The sequence below is a fragment of the Tripterygium wilfordii genome, chromosome 15 (assembly GCF_013401445.1).
Source record: "Tripterygium wilfordii isolate XIE 37 chromosome 15, ASM1340144v1, whole genome shotgun sequence".
Classification (NCBI taxonomy): domain Eukaryota; kingdom Viridiplantae; phylum Streptophyta; class Magnoliopsida; order Celastrales; family Celastraceae; genus Tripterygium; species Tripterygium wilfordii.
Window position 1 is genome coordinate 13,212,560 of NC_052246.1, and position 19,593 is coordinate 13,232,152.

The 19,593-nt window shown below is 36.4% G+C and overlaps 3 protein-coding genes across 7 annotated transcripts; 2 read left to right on the forward strand and 1 right to left on the reverse strand.

Moving 5' to 3' along the window:
* Positions 1-131: 131 nt before the first annotated feature.
* LOC120016932 (linoleate 13S-lipoxygenase 2-1, chloroplastic-like) lies at positions 132-6,760 on the reverse strand. The gene is made up of 9 exons (XM_038869931.1): positions 6,403-6,760; positions 5,423-5,688; positions 3,872-4,100; positions 3,225-3,542; positions 2,980-3,065; positions 1,995-2,105; positions 1,596-1,897; positions 1,171-1,437; positions 132-1,070 (listed from the first exon to the last, which is right to left on the reverse strand). Exons 1-9 carry the CDS (start codon positions 6,758-6,760, stop codon positions 311-313), a joined length of 2,697 nt encoding a protein of 898 aa, XP_038725859.1. The 3' UTR covers positions 132-310.
* Positions 6,761-11,928: 5,168 nt separating this feature from the next.
* On the forward strand, positions 11,929-12,906 carry LOC120016202. Of its 2 annotated transcripts, none has more exons than XM_038868861.1 (3): positions 11,929-12,068; positions 12,226-12,514; positions 12,766-12,906. In XM_038868861.1, the coding sequence occupies exons 2-3, from the start codon at positions 12,260-12,262 to the stop codon at positions 12,865-12,867; spliced, it is 357 nt and encodes a 118-aa protein (XP_038724789.1). In that variant the 5' UTR covers positions 11,929-12,068; positions 12,226-12,259; the 3' UTR covers positions 12,868-12,906. The 2 variants fall into 2 exon arrangements, with proteins under 2 accessions (XP_038724789.1, XP_038724788.1); XM_038868860.1 differs by having other exon boundaries at positions 12,248-12,514.
* Positions 12,907-13,101: 195 nt separating this feature from the next.
* On the forward strand, positions 13,102-17,725 carry LOC120016201 (uncharacterized protein YMR315W). 4 transcript variants are annotated; one of them, XM_038868855.1, is made up of 12 exons: positions 13,102-13,366; positions 13,474-13,614; positions 13,913-13,961; positions 14,247-14,264; positions 14,995-15,110; positions 15,179-15,292; positions 15,480-15,530; positions 16,196-16,284; positions 16,384-16,444; positions 16,521-16,598; positions 16,788-16,898; positions 17,418-17,725. In XM_038868855.1, the coding sequence occupies exons 1-12, from the start codon at positions 13,244-13,246 to the stop codon at positions 17,544-17,546; spliced, it is 1,080 nt and encodes a 359-aa protein (XP_038724783.1). In that variant the 5' UTR covers positions 13,102-13,243; the 3' UTR covers positions 17,547-17,725. The 4 variants fall into 4 exon arrangements, with proteins under 4 accessions (XP_038724783.1, XP_038724784.1, XP_038724785.1 ...); XM_038868856.1 differs by having other exon boundaries at positions 17,421-17,725; XM_038868857.1 differs by lacking the exon at positions 16,521-16,598.
* The last annotated feature ends 1,868 nt before the right edge of the window (positions 17,726-19,593 follow it).

Below are 19,593 nucleotides of genomic sequence, written 5' to 3' on the forward strand. Positions count from 1 at the left end.
TGCTCTAGTCTTGGGCTTCATTTGTTGGGGTTATTGGGTTGAACGTCAAAGAGTGGAAGGGGGTGGTAGTACCTGTCTACCTAAATTTCTTCTGGGGAACTAGTATGAGAGAAGTGAACAAGGCCGGCTCAATTTGGGCAGAAACAACACCATTTCATTTGAATATTTGGATACAGCACAGGGGTACATAATAAAAGGAACAAGTAGACTGAAAGGATATATCTGCTCATAAACTTGGAGCTGCAACTCAAGGTACAAAAGCACATACTATTCATTATTCGCCTACACTTACGGAAAACTTTACTCCAACTCAGATGGAGATACTGTATGGCACTCCCTTCCCTGTGACCCCGGGCCCTGAAAATGGCTTCAACAGCTCATATGGCGTGATACCTGCTCCATTTCTGTTAACAAATTTCTTATTAGCGTTTCGCTCATCGATGATTCCTTCAATCTCCTTTAACCTCCCGTTGAGCTTTTCAAAAGCTGCCTTTATAAAGGGATCTTCACCCCATGGTGCCTCCATATACTCTCCAAGATACTCCTCATCTGGAGAGTGATTGGACAGAACATCCAAAACAGTCATCACTTTTGTTGCTTGTAACTGTGTAGGGAAGGTCCTCAGAAGCTGCACTTCAGGTTTATCTAAGAAAGCTTTCCACTCTTCGTCGGTTGGATCTTCAGTTGGCATTTTGGTTCTAGCAATGGTAGGCCTATTTGGAAAATATCCTGCATAGTTATACTGACCAAAATTCACTGCCGCGTGGTGACCAGAGGTAACCCATACAATGGTGGTGACGATTTCAATAAGGTCTTGTGGTGTTTTGAGTTCAGGCCACCATGGTTCATCCTTTTTATCTGCATGGCCCTCGGTGCGAATTTCAGTCCACCATGCCTGGATCTCTGCATCAGACTGAATTAGACTTGGGTCTGGATAGTAGTGATTGACATACTCACTGACCCATTGTTTGATGGCATCCCATAAGAGTAGACCATCATTGGCAAAAGGATAGTCTTCTATTATTAGCCTCACCCCATGTGGAGCCGTTGGATCCTCAACAGCCACCCCCCTATCAAATTGAACAAATTGAAATTTTAGCGAAAGATTTTATTACCTTTATGAGCCTTGCCCATCTGAAACCCTAATTACAAGTCAAATCTACAGTTTACCTTCTAATTAGGTCTTTGGGTAAGGCCTCATAGTCAAAGCGCCATACCTGATCATAGGCAACAGAGCTAATCTCCATAGAGTACTTGCCGGGTGAGAATGAAGACTCAATGATCCCATCTGCATTGATTAACAATTGTCGCGCAAGAGCATTGATCTCCATCGTGTACCGAAAATGTGGGTGTAATAATCTATAGATTGGGTGCATCACACTGAGTTGCCGATTCGTTGCAATTATGTAGGGTTCTGTACTACAATGTGTTCTTAGCCTGCAAATGAGAACAGAAAAATTCTTTCACCACAAGTAAAATCCAACTACTGTAGCTTTTCAAAATACATCTCAAATTTAAAAACCACGAGCAATGAAATATAATATGAATTCAATTATGTAACAAATATCAAAATGAATGAATGCAGGGTACATTACCAATGGCTAACAAGTTGGTGATAACCAGAGTCATGAGCCAGAAAATGAGCTTTGGCAAGCCTCCAAAGCCAGCAACCTGTAGAATGCCAACAAGGGGTGTACACTTCCTTCCATTGAGGCTTGTCATCCATCGGCGGACGTACCAGCTCAATGGCTAGTGGCTTCAATGAACCATCCGGTGTCAGGAAGAACAATGCTCGCGAACCATATAGAGTTGTGCCTTCGAGCGCTCTTATTTTGCTCACATATGGTAATAACATGTCATGGTAATCTATGATGAATAGCTTCTTTTGTTGTATGGCCTGCATAGAGAAGAGATTAATTGAAAGCCATGTCTTGGGAAAAAGGGAAAAAATAACTATAAGCATGACCGTAATTCTTATATAGGCAATGAGCTACCTCATCAACTGTCATGAACCCTTTGATTTCTCGCTCGATTATTTCGGTGGTGATGGCTGATTCTGGTGGACCATAGACACTAGGGTCGAGTTTACTCTTCAGCGGCCACTCCTGCATGATATTATGTGATATCATATAAAGATAATCAGAAGCATGTTTCTTTCTACCCCCTAGTTTTCTTATCTTTGCATCTATTAAGCCATAAAATGAGAGGACTACATAACATTATGGACAGCTTGCTGATGCTTCAGTAGTGGAAGAAGATAGATATTTATGACATTACTATGTTAAATTGTATCATCATCATCATCCGAGGTTTTATCCCAAAAGTTTGCGGTCGACTACAAAGCTTATGAGAAAATCAACGGGAATCCATTATGTGTATTTGTTTCCACCATTCATTTCTATGTAGGATCATACTTTCTTCAACTCCTATTAGATCCATATCATTCCTTACTACTTCAAATCATGTCTATACAGATTCTCTCGATTCTCATCGCCGCAACACCGCTATCTCTACGTTGTACATGTGATTTCATTCTCTCTAGATTTTCACTAACTCGTTTAGTCTCCTGTAGACACATTTTGTTAACCCTACATCTAATTATGGTGTCAACTAGTTCAGTTTATCTACCCGTAAGTGACCCTATGTTCCAAATGTCTATCTTAAATTCTTAATCCTATAATCATGGACTAGCTTCTCTACTTCCACTCATTCATAAAGGGAGGACCTTTGCTTTTGTCTCACCGCATCTATGTGCCAATGCAGTGAGTCACTTGCAAGGACACCCTAGCATGCCCTTGCTCATTTATCACTACACCAGGGTATGATGCCTTGTGTCCCTATTGAGGTATACGTTGATGCCTTGTGTCCCTATCGACCTACCGCAACCTCCTCATTTATCCGGACTTGGGACCGGCCACAAGCAGGAGAAGGTATGTTAAATTGTATATCCAAAGACAAAAGGAGACATGTATATCATACCGTGATCAACTGTATGCAGTATGGGTTGAGACCAGCAAGAGTTTGTCGAGAAAATTCCTCATCTCTAAACCAAAAAAATCTGTCTCCTGAAAAAGCAAAGCAATAAAAAAAACTTCAAATTGAAATCACAAATTTCTCTACATGTGCATAAGTGTGCATAAGTACCATGACCAACTGTGTGTTCTTCTTGGCTAGGTAGCTGTTACAAGAAAACTCACAAACATTATAATATGTAGGTTTCTTACTATTCATTGATTCTGGGGTCTCAAAGTTCAAAAACACGTCACTTTTTTCAGAAATTGTCTTGAGAAGCCTGGGCAGAGCTTGCAAAAACCCTGGTTTTTGCAGAGGAGGCAAGCTGACTCCTTCACTGAACAGCTGATCTATGTCGGAGAACAATAGGAATCCAAGGTTACTGTCAATCAGAACAGATTCTAGCGATGGCAGCAATGCATGCAATGCTGAGTAAAGTGTCTTCGCCGAAAATGTTAATTGCTTTACTTCAGCAAATTCTTCATCACGAGGCACGTAGAATTGCAGGCTTCTCGTCTCAAACGATGCATCTACATACACAATATTATTGAAATGGCACAAAATTCAGTTATTTTACCATGTACAAACAGAGAGGGCTGGTTTCAAAATTACAGGAAGAAAAAGAAAATTCTACTTAATTCCATTTCTACAGATCAAAACAGTTCAACAATCTGGATATTACAATCCATTTCAATACAATTTAATTCATATGCCTGGTATGTGCATTACTTGTTACCATATATGGGAGGATCTGATTCTTATCAAATGCATACGATTGATGCACCTGTAGTTGATTCTTACCAGAAACATTAGAAGTTCATACATATTAATAGACCAATTGATATAATCTGGTATTTACCTTTCTCACATCGAGGGCGACCTGTTCTACAACGCCTCGGGTAAGGATGGTCTTTGCCACCCAACACTGGCCTGACCTTGTCCTCATCATCACCAAGGTCGTTGTACACATCGTAATCATAAATCCTTTCACCAGTCTTGCGCTCTCCTTGGCCATTACCTCGCAATATCACAAGCTCTTCCTCTCTCAGTCTCTTCAACGCACTTGGCGTCTGCGACGGCAAGTACGACTGCACCAAAAAATTCAAAATCAAAGCATAAGATCTCGATTACCTTTCAGTAACTGTTGCTCTTCTTTCACTCAAATCCTCCTCAATTTATTCGTAATTAAGAAACTTATTTTGGGGGTTTGATACGGTTTAATGGTGCAAGAAAGGTGTCGCTCAGTGGTGCAGATGTGAAGGGCTACAAGAGATATTTCGACGAGATTTTTGCTCCATGAGTGGAGCAACCGCCACCCGTGACGGATCTGCGTATGCGTATGTGTGGGAAAAATCGTTTGTCCCAAACGCCAAACGGGAACCGTTGGGCCTCCACTTTGGCAGAGAAAAATGGGCCGGGCCTGGCCCAATAGACGCGTAAGATATTATAGCCCAATCACGTAGTCAACTCCATTCAATTGCAAACATTTATAACAAACTTACTCAATGGAAACTGGAAAGCACTAAAGCGGTAATCCAATACAAGTGTCAACGTATCAACCATGTAGAACATTTACGTCCGCATCTCTAGCTACTTTTTTGAATAGAGAAGAGGGGAATGGGGAGATTCCAACACGATATTTCTATGAAATATCGCACACATGAATGTTATTTTATCTATTTTATATGTTCAAATTCAATTTCTTTTATCACAATTTATAGATTCTATATTAGATAACAACTACATCAGAGATTTATTCCAATTTCTATGGTATTAAAAAATGTAGTGTCCTCTTTTTTATTTTTCATTATTTATGTTATTTTATTTTAAATAAAAAGGTATTTAAGAATTACAATATAATTTATATATTATTTATAAAAAATAAAATTAATTATTCGTCCCGTGTGTTGCAGTGTTCATGTGTGTTGTGGTGGTCATTTCTGTCGCGACATGTAAAATAAGTTCAATATACTAATTTATCATTATTTTATGTTAAAGTATTATGTACAATCTTAAAATAATTTTTAACTTATAAATAACTTAATTCTCCCTACCATTCCCTTCAAATGATCTCATTTTGGGAAGAAACATTTTGGTAAAAATTTGATAAAATATTTCTCCAATTCTCTTCAAATTCCTCTTTTTATTTTCTTTCTAAATTATCCAAATAAACGAGTTTGAAGAAAATTTCGTTTTCATTATCTTTCCTTTCCTCAAAATTCTTAATCGAAAGACATTCTTAATATTGGAATAAAATAAGTTTAGTGAGGAGTCAGCATCATATGGTAGGGACAGAGTAGAAATAAAGCCACGAATGGACAAACGGTCGTACGTTACCATCAAACACTTGCCTATCTATATATGTTATTGAATCTATTATATCCATACGTTTTTGAGTGGGGAAACTGACCTTGTTAGTGAAGAACACCCTCTTTTGTTTGTTATCGAACTTGGAGTGGACCCATGAACCACAAGTGAAAGTAACAGGACCATTAGGGAATCCATCAAGGACTATGTCCTTCAAATACATCTCCGTGTGGTGCTCATTTTCCACATAAACAGCTCCAATCTCTCCGAACTTTCCCGGAACTTCAAACTCACTCTCGTACTTCACTTCCCCATTATCTTGACTGCTCTTGTGACCATATGCTTTGATTATCTTCTCTTGTCCCGTCTCTACAAAAATATCATACTAGGTTTAGCAGATATTAACAATAAAACTATCTACCACCAGTTAATTTGTTTTATTGGAAGCACATTTAATTGTGAAGTTATTACGGGGTGTTATCTTCCAAGAAAACACGTTATTGATAGTTAGGAATTGAATTTATCTATATGTGTTAACAATTTTACATTCTATAAATCAAGAAGAATACATAAAAACTCTTTTTCATTATGATAATTGAGGTGGATTTAAATTATTAGGGCCCTATCATGATAATTAGTTTGGGGATTTTTAACTAATTAATTAGTCATATGACATCTTTAGTTTGTAAAAAATAAAACAGAGGAGAGATTTGGAGAGCTTTTCTAGCTATTAGCATATATATTAAGCCTAAAACACAGGCGTGGTAATCAATTGTTAAAGATAAAAATTATTAAACTTTAAGGATGAGACCTTTTAAGTTATCATTAAGACTTTATAAGAGAAAACTAATTGTTAAACGGTATTATTATTTTTAAAAGAAAACCAAATGAACGATTATGTGACTCAGTGGTAGAGTTTTCGAAACGCAACCTAGAGATTACATGATCAATTACTGAAAACATTATCTCCACAAATTATATACATGAGTTGAGGTCTAATTACATTCTGTCTGTTTGTATCTGACCTCACTCATTGGGGGAACTCTTTCAAAAAGTCTGAAACATACGAAAATATGTACTTACTTGGGTCGAGTTCGGCACTAACAAGCTCCAAGAGGATTGATTTACCAAACAAATCTTTAATATCATCAATCCCTCGTTCTATCCCTACATTGGTGAGGAATCCACCAACAGTTGGAATCACAGTCACAACACCCTTGACCTTAACAGACTGTTCAGCGTCAACACCTGCTATGGCTTTGATGTTACGAGCTGGATTAAACCTAACCTTCACATTAATGGGTGCTTTGTTGTTGAGTCTAAAACTCGACTGCTGGCCAAGGAAGGAGGCCTGGTTCTTGCCATGAATGAATGGTTTGGGCAGTGGAATCAGGCTTATTGGAAAGTGTGATTGGTGATTATGAACTTGTGGCTTCAACATACTGAAGATTTTTCTTTCTTTCTTTTTGAGTTACAGTACTTGTTTGGTTTTTATTGACTAGCCTTGTGTTGCTTAAATAGATGAGGAAGAGATTGGTGCCCATACTGATTACTGATCAATAATTCAATATCAATTTTTGCACGTGTTTTTTGCAGGTTGGAAATATTTAATTTCAGGCTCTAAACGTTCTCTGACCCAAGCTTTGTATGATTAGAATTAAGAAGCAACTACTGTTAGTCAAAGCTATGTGAAAAATAACTCATCAGAGTTCAATTATTTACTATTCAACAACTTTGACTTAATTTTCACAATTATGAGAGTTTAATTATTTAACTGTTGCTGCTCCGACAGTTAATGTCCCTAAAAGCCTAATAGGGCGTACAAATAATTAATTGCTGCATGTGTTTGATTGTACATCAAATGGAAAAAAAAAAGTAAGAAAAGAAGAAGATGGGTGATCAAATTCCGGCTCCAATTCTCTTTTAAAGATCATGGTACATCTTAATTTTTTTTGAAAATGGCATATTAGAGTTTGGGAGTTAGTGTTTAGGGTTTACAGTTTAAAATTTAGAGACTTGTCAAAGAAAATTTAGGATTTAGGGCTTAGTTTTTAGTGTTTAGATTTAAAATTTAGTATTTAAATTTTTTTCTCAAAATCTATTAATATTCTAACATTATGAACATCAAAATACTTAATCACACATTTTAATTCATGATTTAATATAATTTTGGGAGAGAATTAGAGTCTGGAATTGAAACTCCCAACACTAAATACATGCTTCAAAAATTGCTTTGCTCTATAAAAAACAGTGCTTTGAAATCTGTGAAAATTTTAAGTGGATTTTCCGATTTAATTTTTTTTTTAAATTCCATACATTGCGTTTTCCACGTTCTTCCCCCCCCCCCCCCCCCCCCCCCCCCCCCCCCCGATTCCAAATTATTGGAGAGAGAACATCTTAGATTTGTGAAAGATTTTGTCCCGCTTCTTGTTTTGTTTGTTTTTTTTTTCCTCCCTTTTTTTTTTAAAATAGGTTGTTTTTTTCCCTACTCTTCATTATTGACTAGACATACATTATCTATCTATTATATATTTGTCAAATCGATCGTACCTAAATCATATAATATGTAATAAATCACGTAGCTAGAATAAATATTATTTTTTGTCACTAACGGATATGTTTTTATAATTCTATTGTTTCGATCAATCAAAGTACTGACATGACACCAAAAGAAAAAAAAAAAAACTGTTTTTTAACTAATATTGGCATACGTGGCATATTTTTTAGAAAATACATAATTTAATAATGTGTTTGGATTGAGGGATTTTAAGAAAAGGAAGAAAATCTTTTCCCTAATTTTCTCAAAATCCCTCCCTTTAATGAAAGCTTTATCCCAATCCTCTTCAAAATACTCTCCTTAATTTTTTTTATAAAGTATTCAAACAAGATAATTTAAAGGAAACTTCATTTTTCTTCCCTTCCCTTCCCCTCCTCTCCCCTCAAATCCCTTAATCCAAACACACTAGAAGTGTTGACATATGTGAAGATCAACTATTGACTTTGAGGACTTACAATATTATACCAAAATAGTCTTGACATATTGAAAGTGTATTAAAACGGTCTACCTGACTTAAAATTATGTAGATTGAAATCATTTCACAATTCAAATATTCAAATACTCTTCCATCCGAGGTTTATAAACATCACAAAACCCTAAACTCCAAAATTATATGAAAGAGCATTCATCCTTTGGAACACATCACATATTGAACATATTAGTAATGAATCATTCATTTGTTTACCTATATGGCTATATATCTATGTGGGGGCTAGGCCATAGCAGTAGTGGATATGAACATCAGGTAGAAGGAAATTTGGAGGTTCACAGACAAAAATCAAATTGAACATGAAAAAAAAATAATTTTGGTTTGTTGAATATAAACACGAAACAAAATATGTCTCTTTTGCGATGAATTTAATTTTTGTTTGGTATATAAATACTATAAGACTCATAAACCTAATAAAAACATATTCATACTTCTTAAAACAAATAATTATGCCATTTTATTAAAGCGGAATCCGCTGTAAAAACAATTGCAGGCTTAGAGCATACCCCGGCTACTCTATATTGAAGCGCATTATTGTTTATTAACTTCTTGTCTTAATTGCTTGTCCATACAAGGACTTCGATCAGATGAAGTGGTTTGTCCAAAATTAACAAGGACTTGGACACGTGGATCAGGACCATTCAAGACAACGTTAAAAAAAAAAGAATCAAAATGAGGACCACGTTTTACTGTTTAGAAATATATTTAAGCTTTTGCATGTCATCGAAGATAGACATGCATGCATGATTGAGACAATTTCATCAAAGAAAAAGAAACCGACAATTTCCTCGACACCGATATAAACAAATTAAATGAATCGTGATATATATCTCTCTTTCAAATATCACATATGCTGTGTTTCTCTGGATAATGTCATCAATGGCAACCATAGAAATCACAATCATCAATTTGTGAGGTCACATCAACAAAAATCAATTGAATTTGACTTTTCTCAATCAAGCTGTGATTGTCTGAAATGGTAAAAATTTGTCCGTGTAACTAGTTTGAAACAAATTTAATTTTTTGATTCTCATATTGAAACATTTACAAATTGCGTGACTGAGTTGGAATTTGACCTAAATTTCAGTGATCAAAAATTGTATTACCCCATAAAACTCTTATTTGATTGATTATCCAATTTTTCATTATCATGTCCAAAACGTCATTACATCACCATTCACCAATATCAACACATTACACCCATAAGAACACAATGTGCACGTATTGTGAGGAATATCACATTGAAAAGATGTGAGGATCCTATTTGATTTATAAAGACAAACTCATTCCTTATCCCCAATAAGTTCTTTGTTCTTGAGCTTAAGTACCATTAAGTGAGAATGCTCAGGAAAAAAAAAAAAAAAAAGTCGTGCATGTATCTACAGGAACGATAAATTTAAAACGGACAATATTATTATTGTGGGTGGGTTAAGAATTTGTAACATGGTAAAATAATTCAACTTCAGTTCCATGGTAATTAAAAACATGCATAGCTGTCTCTGTACTGAAATACTTATTTTAGCTATCTTTCCAATTTTCCCATCCATGGCACTCTTGCCCCAAAAAAAAATATCACCATCTAAATTGGAAAGTAAACGAAAAAAACAGATTTTTTAAATTCTAATTTTGACAATCATGATCCTTCTTTGTGTAACGATGAACACTATATATATCTCATTTTTAATTAAATATACCACACTCTAATATATTTTTAAAGAATTAATGGATACTTAGTTAAAAAAAAAGAGGTCCATATATAGTGGTGTAAATTTTCGAGTACCACGTATTATTGACATAAAAATCACGTACCTACAGAAGGTTGGCCTTTGGCCCACAATGCATGGCGTTTTTCGATAATAAGTCAATGATGAGTAGCTGGCATTATCATATTGTCTACGAAATTTAAAGCTGTAGTGATCTGATTTTAAAAGAGAGGAGATGGACCACCAAGTTACCGTTCATATGGAATTATTACTAAAATTCAAAAAAGTGATGAGAGCAGAGGAGCCCAAAACTATAATTTGGAGTCGATTAATTCTAAAATAATGTTACTTTTGTAAATATGATGTTTTTTTTTTTGCCGGGGTCTAAGACAGCGATCTCAGAATTTTTTTAAATCTATTTACAATAGTATGACTACTATTTGAAAATGATATTATCGATGAATAACTCTTAAATAAATATAAATAATTTGAGCTATCAAATTAAATGTAATTGAATGTCAGTTACATTGGAATGCTTGTGAATCTATGCTATTATATTTATCATTTCCATCTACTATTCAGAAAATCTATTGGCCATGACCTTTTTTGATTAGCAACTTTGTCGGCCACACCATTAATCAAACATTTAACCCGACCACTTAATAAGTGATATTACAAACAAGTTGGGGGAGACGGTATCCTCACCCCATTATTTAGTAATCACACCCCTTAATAATTGATTTGTATTTTTTTATATTATCTTATATTTGATTTGATATTTGATTCTTGATTCTTTTGATTTACGCACCATTTGACATTAAATTCATATTCTTCTTATTGTTTTTCTCTTCTCCAACATTTAAGTTACTTATTACATCACATCAATACAGATTGACGGGCACATTAATGATATTGTAAGTTGTTAACTGTACGGAGTGACCCATTCGTTTGCATAATCATACTTGTATCTAAACCACTGAATCATAATAGGAGGGATCGGGTAACCATATGTCAATGTCAACTGAACGAAGTGATTACCATTCACAAATCCCATTACTATAGTAATACGTTCACAAATCCCATAACTAAGATGGTGTAACACCGCATTGTACTTAGAAGCAATCAATTGACCCATATCTAGCATTGACATCCAATTCTCAAGCGGTGTTGGTCTATCTGTTTCAAAAGATGTTAGTGAGTTGTTGATAGAAAATGTACACTCATAACCACCAAATGGGTCAACATACTTGCTTCAAAATATTCTCAACTCACCAATCAAGTTTTGTCGAACATTGACCCATGTATTATTGTCGTACCCTAATAACCCAACTGCAACCCTAAATCCATAATTTTCATATGTTTTTACATCTGTCACGAGTGAACAACTTGTAACATACATTAAGGGGGTGTGAAAACCAATTATGAGAATGTGAATCCAATGTCAAATCATACGCAAATCAAAATAATCAAATATCAAATCAAACATAAAATAATGGAAATATATATATTTAAGTTTTTTAAAAAACTCATAGATGTATTATTCGTCTTAACGAATTTAACCACACTTTTTTAGTGATGTAATTTAAAACCTAATAAAAATTATAAAATCATAATTTTATCTTTTTAAGCCCAGTCAAAGCCTCAAATGCAGGAAATCCAATTCATTATAAAACGCCCAATCCAAAATAAATATTTTCAAGCCCGATCCGGAAACGAGTACTACTGGAGTACTGGGAGTAATTTTGGCCTTTATTTTGAAATGGATCAGTCTCTGGGCCTGGGCTTTACCCATCTTCACCTCTATCCTCTAAGGGCCTATGGCTCTAACATTTGGCCGGAAATTGAAGGGACCTTTAGTTTATCTTCAGAGTTGACCGACGGCGATTCAATCAGAAGCCCTCCATTGAATCGGACAGATAAACATGAACGTACAAGCCTCAGAAGTCAGAGCGACCATGATCCCCAATGTCGGTGAATGCAGCTTATCATGCCGCCGCTGGTACTAGACCTTGCTCGCTATCTGTAGTTTCTTTCTTTTCCGCGTCTTTGATGAAGCCTGAAACCCTAGAACTCTGATTTTGCTTTGCTACTTCAATTGAAAACATAAAAGGAGTAATTGGTTACCAGTTATCTATAATTCTCTTCGAAAACCCTAGATTTTTCGTCTGTCGATTGTAGCTGGAATCTGCCATGGATACTGGAGGCAGGCAGGCAGCAGCGAAAGCCCTGCAGAGACGAAGAAAGGAAAATCCAAGACTCCCAAAAAGCCCAAGGAAGGCCTTCTTAAGCAAACTCAGTCTCTCTCTCTCTCTCTCTCTCTCTATGCGTCAATATGTGTACTTACATATACGTAGACGTATTTTTTACTTGGTGAACTGTTTTAGTTGTGCAGAATCTCCAGCTGAGTTCTTCTCAGAGAACAAGAACATTGCCGGGTTTGATTATGTAAGTCTCCCGATATTTATATTTATATGAAACCTGCATGTTTGGGGTGTTGAACATATAATGAAACAGTCTATTCAATTGTAATTTGTATAGAATCATGGAACTTGAGGCATGCGACTCAATGAACGTTTGGTGGTTGACTAGGATTTGATTATAAAATCATTTCGGAAAAAGTCCTTGTAACTTTGTTTTGGGCATGATTCATACACGAGTTTCATCATTTTTTTGCTGTGCGCAATTGTGGATTTCAGCCTTGGAAGAGCCTTTACACTACGGTGAGGGAACTGGTTGAAAACTCCCTTGATTCAGCAGAGTCCATATCTGAGCTTCCTGTGGTAGAAATCATAATGTGAGTATTGCGTCAATTCAATTGCAACAGGATAGCTAACGCAAAGATAGGTAATCTCAGATAAAGGGTCGAGGTTGCAGGTGGAGGTGGACGGATAGCGTAGGAGAGTGGGAGCCATGCATGCATGGTTTTGTTGTGACTTGTGAGAGAAGTCACATGAATTTGACCATTCTTGCTTGGTCTCCAGAAACGGCGTCGCTTCGAATCAATTAAAAACTAGTTTTTTTAAAAAATTAAAATTGAATTTTCATTTACTCAACGGCAGTTTCTCAATTCCCACATAGATCCATCCAACTTACACCACCAAATCTTCACATCAAATCATCAATATACACTTCACAGAGCAGATTGGTGCGGGTTCAGTATTTAACGAACTAGCAATGGCGGAACGACCACAAATCGCGATTCTTGGCGCTGGCATCTTCGTGAAAACACAATATATTCCCAGACTCACTGAGATCTCCGATCTCTTCGTTCTCAAAGCTATTTGGAGCCGCACTGAGGTTCCTTCATTTCATTACTTCATGCCTACGTTTGGTTGCCGAGAAATTGCAAGAAAACAATGAAGAAACTCAATTTACTGAATTGAATTCTATCTGCATGTTTGCAGGAATCTGCAAGGAATGCGGTTGAGGTAGCGCGGAAGCATTTCCCTGGAGTGGATTGTAAATGGGGAGACAGGGGCCTTGAAGAGATCATCCAAGATCCTGCTATTCTCGGCGTTGCTGTAGTTCTTGCTGCACAAACTCAGGTTCCTTTCTTGATTTTTGATAATGAATTCCTAATTGAATTACGAACAACGATGTGCAAGAAGCATGCAATGTATCAAACAACAATCCAAACTAAACTTTCAATGTTGAGACTCCGGGTGCTGTTTGGATGTAATTTCGGCATACATTGTGGGCTTTCATTTAATTAATGGTATTTCATCATCCTGAATGAAGAAACCAGCATAGAATGTATGCATCAATTTTTGTCTCAGTCTCTATTCATTGGAGTGTTATAATTCTCTGTTCTATGTTTTCAGTTACATAAATGTATATCTGCAGGTCGATTTCTCGCTGAAGCTGCTGAAGGCTGGAAAGCATGTCATTCAAGGTAACATGAATTAATTGACCCTAAACTAATATGGCTATCCTTCTTTATTTCTTTACAATAAGGCATTTCTAGCTTCTGATTTTGAATTGATTAGTTTTTATTGTATGACATTCCCATAGATACTTGCTGAACCTTTGCATTTTCAAAGCTGAGATAACAAGACTTTCTAAATATCATGATACTAAATTTTGTTGTTATTTCAAGATCTTTCCTATCTTCACTGTACTGAGTTTCCCTTTTTCTGGATATGTCTCCTGTTGCTTGGCTAACATGATGGATCTGAAGAGAAACCAGCTGCAGTTTGTAAGTAAAGCAATCTCAATCTCAATTTAATTGTGAATTGTTTTGATAGTTCTTTGTATGTTCCTGATGACATTTAGAATGAACTGATCTATTAGGTGCTGGCAAATTTTCTTGATTTTATGGAACGTCCTATTTGCTGTTCCTCTACATAATTTTAAGTTTGATCTGTACACTTCAAAGTTGGCATTGTGGCATCCTGCACTGTGATGTGATTTTATTTGACTGGATGAATGGACAACAAAATTTATAATAGAGTTTACAGATAGGAGATTGCCATGAGTTGCTGTGAAGATGCATGATGAGGACAGAGGACTATACATTGAGTTAATTATAGATAACTATTGTTCAAGTACAAAACTTCGATAAAATTGGACATTATTGCCTAATCGTAGCAACAACTGTTCTTGATTGTCTAGCGTCCTCTTGGCGGGAACGCCATATGTCTCTTGCTGGATTTGATTTCCTATCATTCCTTAACAGTGAAAATCTATCATCTCATTTGTTTTGTTCGAGAATGACACTGTAAAGTGGTTGCACCTATATTTCGCAGGACACTTTGTGTCAGAACTTTCTTCATATTCTTCAGAAATATTTCTTTTTTATCAGCATGGAATTTCTATCCATTTTAAGATAATCATAATTCACTCTTGTGACATTTGATTTATAATATGTTTTGGTGATTTTAAGAATTTAAGCTCTTAGAAATTGAGCAATGAATAAAAAAATGCAGCTACAATTGAGGCAGAGACCGCGTTATCTCGCTACAAGTCTTTTTGTGCCAATTCCCCTGGTCATCCGATTTGGGCTGTTGCAGAGAATTATAGATTTGAACCTGCTTTTGCAGAGGTGCCTGTTCTTGAAAATCTGCTTTGGTTTTCATTACTTCACATGCATTAAACTCATCGTTGTTTCAGTGTAAGAAGCTGATGCCTAGCATTGGTGATATGATGAATGTCCAAGTTATTGTCGAAGGATCTATGAATAGTGCAAATCCTTACTTCTCAAGCTCTTGGCGGCGTGATTTCACCGTATGTCTCTCTATCAAGAAGCTTCTCTTACCAAATCAGAAGCTTCTTTTATTATCTTGGTTCTTGCATCCCATTTCCCAGATTTCCGGGATCATTTTCTTGACTGTCTATAACCCAGCCCTGCTGTCACATACATCATGCTTAATCTGCTGCTGTGACTCACTAGTACATCTTTGTTTTTTGGCAGGGGGGTTTCATTCTGGATATGGGGGTTCATTTCATTGCAGGGTTGAGAATGGTAATGATGCTTTAATCATCTTGGCCCTATGCTATTTTATCCCTCTCTTTTCTTACGAAATTTTGATTCATATGTAGTTGTTGACTTTGATATTGCGGGAGTTGTATGATGTAATCATAGTACTTTTATTTCAATGCATAGGTTTCCAAGTTTCTGTCAAGGCCATTTGTCTTGCTTATTAACTTTGTGCTTTGGAATGCCAAATTGTCTTTCTTATCCATATAGACAAGGGGACTAGGTCTGTAAAATTCGTCATCTCACTTTTTTTTTTTATGTCCATGAGAAGTTACTTCATTGAGTTACTCTGAATTTTATGGAGAGGGTGGGTCATTGGTCCAATTAGATTACTAGTGATAACACTAACGGTCATTGCCATGGTTAAGTAAAAAGACTGCAGATATGGTTTCCCCACTGTGTTTGCTCTCTTTTCTTGTCTTTTCTTTTTTAAATTTTATTTTAAGTGAGAAGAAGACAGAGCAGTTCAAAACCACAGAGCTTTCAAAATTCTAGAAAATAGAAATGAATATATTCTTAGGCTATTTGGCAGTTTAAAATTTAAATGATGGTATTAGTATATATCAATTATTCTTTCATTCATTTTATCCGCATTTTGAATTCTAAAGCAGATCTTTCTTCTTCTTCTTTTTCCTGTTTCATGTGCACAGCTTGTTGGATGTGAAGTGGTCTCAGTATCTGCTTTGACCTCGCATGTTGATGTTACTTTACCTCCACCTGATAACATATCTGCTAACTTGTAAGTTTCTGAGGCATGAAGTTAAAATTCCAGAAGTCCTTTTTCTGATGTAATTGTGGCCCCGTGGCCCCAAGGTGACTGCTGAACTTTCATGTGCAGTCAATTAGATAATGGATGTTCTGGAGTTTTCACAATGGTTGTATCCTCAAGATCACCCAAGGCAAGTGGTCAAGTGCTTAACTTCAATTAGACTAAACATGTATATGGTTCTTTCCTAATGGATTTAGTTCCTTTAGATATACTGGCGAGTTGTTGGCTTAAAGGGGACATTGCAAATTGAGCGTGGAAACCAAGATGGGCAACATGGTTACCTGGTATTCTAAATGTGACATTTAGTTAGTAATGAGAATTTGTATGGCTTCGATATATAGGGTTTTGGGATCTCTTGATGTCTAATTTCTTTGAGGCTCAACATAGTTTATTCACTGAAAGACTAATTTTGTTTCCTTAATTGACTTGAGGAAAAAAGGCTACATGTTTGACAATTAAAGATTCCATTGTAGGTATCATTTTATGGTGCTGATGGTAACTGCAAAAGCTTCTTTTATGGATTCAGTGGGGTGACGGAAGAACTGAAAACTTTTGTACATGATATTTCAGGGGTTGCCCTTAAGGTACTATACACTGCTAGGAAACATGCCTGTATTCATTTGTCATATTCATGATTTTCTTTGGTTGTCTAAACTGGGAACATGTCACTTTTTTCCTAATTACATGGTTGGTATGCACTTCCATGTTTTATGGACTATGTCAGTTCACTCCGGCCATCTTGGCAGCCACAGGAGCAGTTTTTATTGCTGAGATACACCGCTTTCCTTTTGCTATGATCCCAATATCATTTAAGTAGTGCATTTACTCCATTATATATCCAAAGTTTAGTAGCATGTTCTCACCCTAGACTAGGCCGGTTCGATTTGACCAATCTTCTCTCTCTTCACCTTCTTTTCCCAAGATTGTATGATATGGTGGATGAACTGACTAATGACGGGTGAACTAGCTGGTGAACGGAGCTGTATTCAGCTTTGGCACAAAGTTCCTAGTAATCGAAAATGAAATATGGTAAATGAAGGGAAAGTTACATGTTCCAGCTACAACATGCTTGGGCTTTATATTTTTTACCTGTTTTGTTGCAGAAGGGGAGTGGCTATGAAACAGAGCCTCGCAGCTCTTTTGTGGAAGCTGCCAGAGATGTTGCTGTCTTGGAGGCGATGCTTATATCTGGAACGAAGAATGGTGCCCTAGTACAGGTGAAACAATTTTAGGTGGATGACCAAATCTATCATACTACTAGATTTTAGCATCTAGGTATTGTTCTTCGTATTTTATGATATCCAATTATTTTATTTTCAGTAATTAACTTTGAATTTTACCGTTGACAGAGTAAGAAACTGTTATCTTACCAAAATAACTAAACTATGCCCAATAAAATCCATGTTTATCCTCTCAAGGCTTGTAGAGGGTATAGTGGAGGTTGATTTTGTAATGCTGACATCCGTATTGGGGGCCTAATATATTCAAGGTCTCATAGTTATTTGGATGAGGATCGTTGCTGCATTGTGGTACCTTTTCTTTTTCCTCTCTGTAGGACATAAACTAACACTCCCTCTTTTGGGGACTGCTTGTGCTTATCGTGAAGAGAATTCTAAAAGAACCAATAGTGAAGGTGATGTATAGCGGCTTGATGAGAAGCACAAACTTAATCTTTTTGCTCTTTTCTTCCTGAGGTTTAGTTTTACTTGTTTTCGTGTTGGAAATTAAGGATAAACCGTAGCCCAGTTGTAGAATTGCTTCAGTGCAACCTTGGGGTCATGTGCTGAAACTATGGGAACTACTTCCTTGATAAAGATTTTAGGATCAATAGTAAAATGAGTATTGCTATCAAATATAAATATTGCACGTTCACACTCTCTTTTTTGTCAGCTTCATAATTTCTATTATCTGCCTGAAGAGTCACTGATCATTTACTCCTTGTGAAAGTCGTCATTCTGATTGGTGTTGTGCCCGTCTAGTTAGCAAATTGATTGCATCTGTTGCTCAAGTCCATTTGGTCGTGGCATCAGAGGTTCTGGTGAGACTTCGCACATAATAAGATGGTTTTTTTTTTACAGCGAGAGGATTGAGGTTGTTGGTTGGGATATTTATTGCAGCCAATTGACTAGAGGAGGGACAGAGAGAAATTGTGCTTTTGTTTTCTCCTTTATTATGGTTTGGACAAGAGTGGGCATCAAAAGTGGGTATGACTACAGTTCTCCTTATGTACAGGAGAATTTGTCGAATAGGGACTATATTGGTGCATTGGTTATCACTGGCACCTGCACAACATGTTACTTGAAGCCTGAGACAGTGAGAGACATTACCCCCATGGGTGCCGAGACCATGTATTTCTGCTTGTGAGTGACCAACTCCTCCTAACATCATTGTTTTTCTCAACTGCTACTGGACACAACAATTGCACATTCCTATCATGCAGCGAAGGCCGTGATGATATTTGAGCAAAAGAAGTTAACTGTTCCTTTCAAATTGCCATAATGATCCTATCATCCTAATTCTAGGATATTGCGTTTTTGGGTCTATGGACCAACATAGAACTTTTGCAGGTTTTTGGTGAGAGCTAACAAGGTAGCCAAATGACTAATTACAAGCAAACCATAGATCAAACTTCAAACCCAACATTGGCAAATATGGTTCGGTCCCTTAAAGCAATGACAGTTGGTAGCTGCAGAGCAAGTTCACTTGAATTCAAGTTTAGGTTTACTGTATAAGGCTAAGAGTCCCAGTCGGATTCGTCCAGCTAGTAAAAATTTTATTGGTTTGGAAGTAATTCTTTCGTAGTGTCTGAGTCTGACTGCACAGTATCATTGTTCTTTGTCCTATCCAATACAAAAAATTGGCATGTTGACCAAACAGTGAAGCTGAGCTGGAAGACAGTGATTTGAACCGTACTCCGTATATTTAGCGAGTTAATGACCACTTCTTGGACGATATTTATGTAATGTAACTATCACGAGATGTGAGTTCTGCTATAATTGTGAGTTTGTGACATATGGCCCGGTTCGTCTATTTGGATCCAGCCCACTCGTTATTGTTTGGCCCAATCTTGTGTGGGCTTAGGCTTGCAAGAATTAACTTTTGACTTAAACTCTAGGGCATTTTAATCTTTATTGCCATCAAGGTTTAGGCTAGAGAAATTAATTCTGATGCAATCAAAATTCACATTTCTTGATCAAAAGAGCAAGAGGTTCCCACCATTTGCTATTCAAGATCAACAATAAACATACATGTGATCACTATTAAGAGTCTAAAATAATA

Bases quoted from the DNA above. Each gene is read 5' to 3' on its own strand.
- LOC120016932 (XM_038869931.1), bottom strand. From the start codon at position 6,760: ATGTTGAAGCCACAAGTTCATAATCACCAATCACACTTTCCAATAAGC. The intron at 3,066-3,224 runs GTAAGAAACCTA...TTGCTTTTTCAG, and splicing joins GACCCCAGAATCAATGAATA to GAGACAGATTTTTTTGGTTT. The intron at 2,106-2,979 runs GTATGATATACA...AATATCATGCAG, and splicing joins ACTGCATACAGTTGATCACG to GAGTGGCCGCTGAAGAGTAA.
- LOC120016202 (XM_038868860.1), top strand. From the start codon at position 12,045: ATGCAGCTTATCATGCCGCCGCTG. The intron at 12,069-12,247 runs GTACTAGACCTT...TGTCGATTGTAG, and splicing joins AGCTTATCATGCCGCCGCTG to CTGGAATCTGCCATGGATAC. The intron at 12,515-12,765 runs GTAAGTCTCCCG...TGTGGATTTCAG, and splicing joins ACATTGCCGGGTTTGATTAT to CCTTGGAAGAGCCTTTACAC.
- LOC120016201 (XM_038868855.1), top strand. From the start codon at position 13,244: ATGGCGGAACGACCACAAATCGCGATTCTTGGCGCTGGCATCTTCGTG. The intron at 13,615-13,912 runs GTTCCTTTCTTG...GTATATCTGCAG, and splicing joins TTCTTGCTGCACAAACTCAG to GTCGATTTCTCGCTGAAGCT. The intron at 16,899-17,417 runs GTACTATACACT...GTTTTGTTGCAG, and splicing joins TTTCAGGGGTTGCCCTTAAG to AAGGGGAGTGGCTATGAAAC.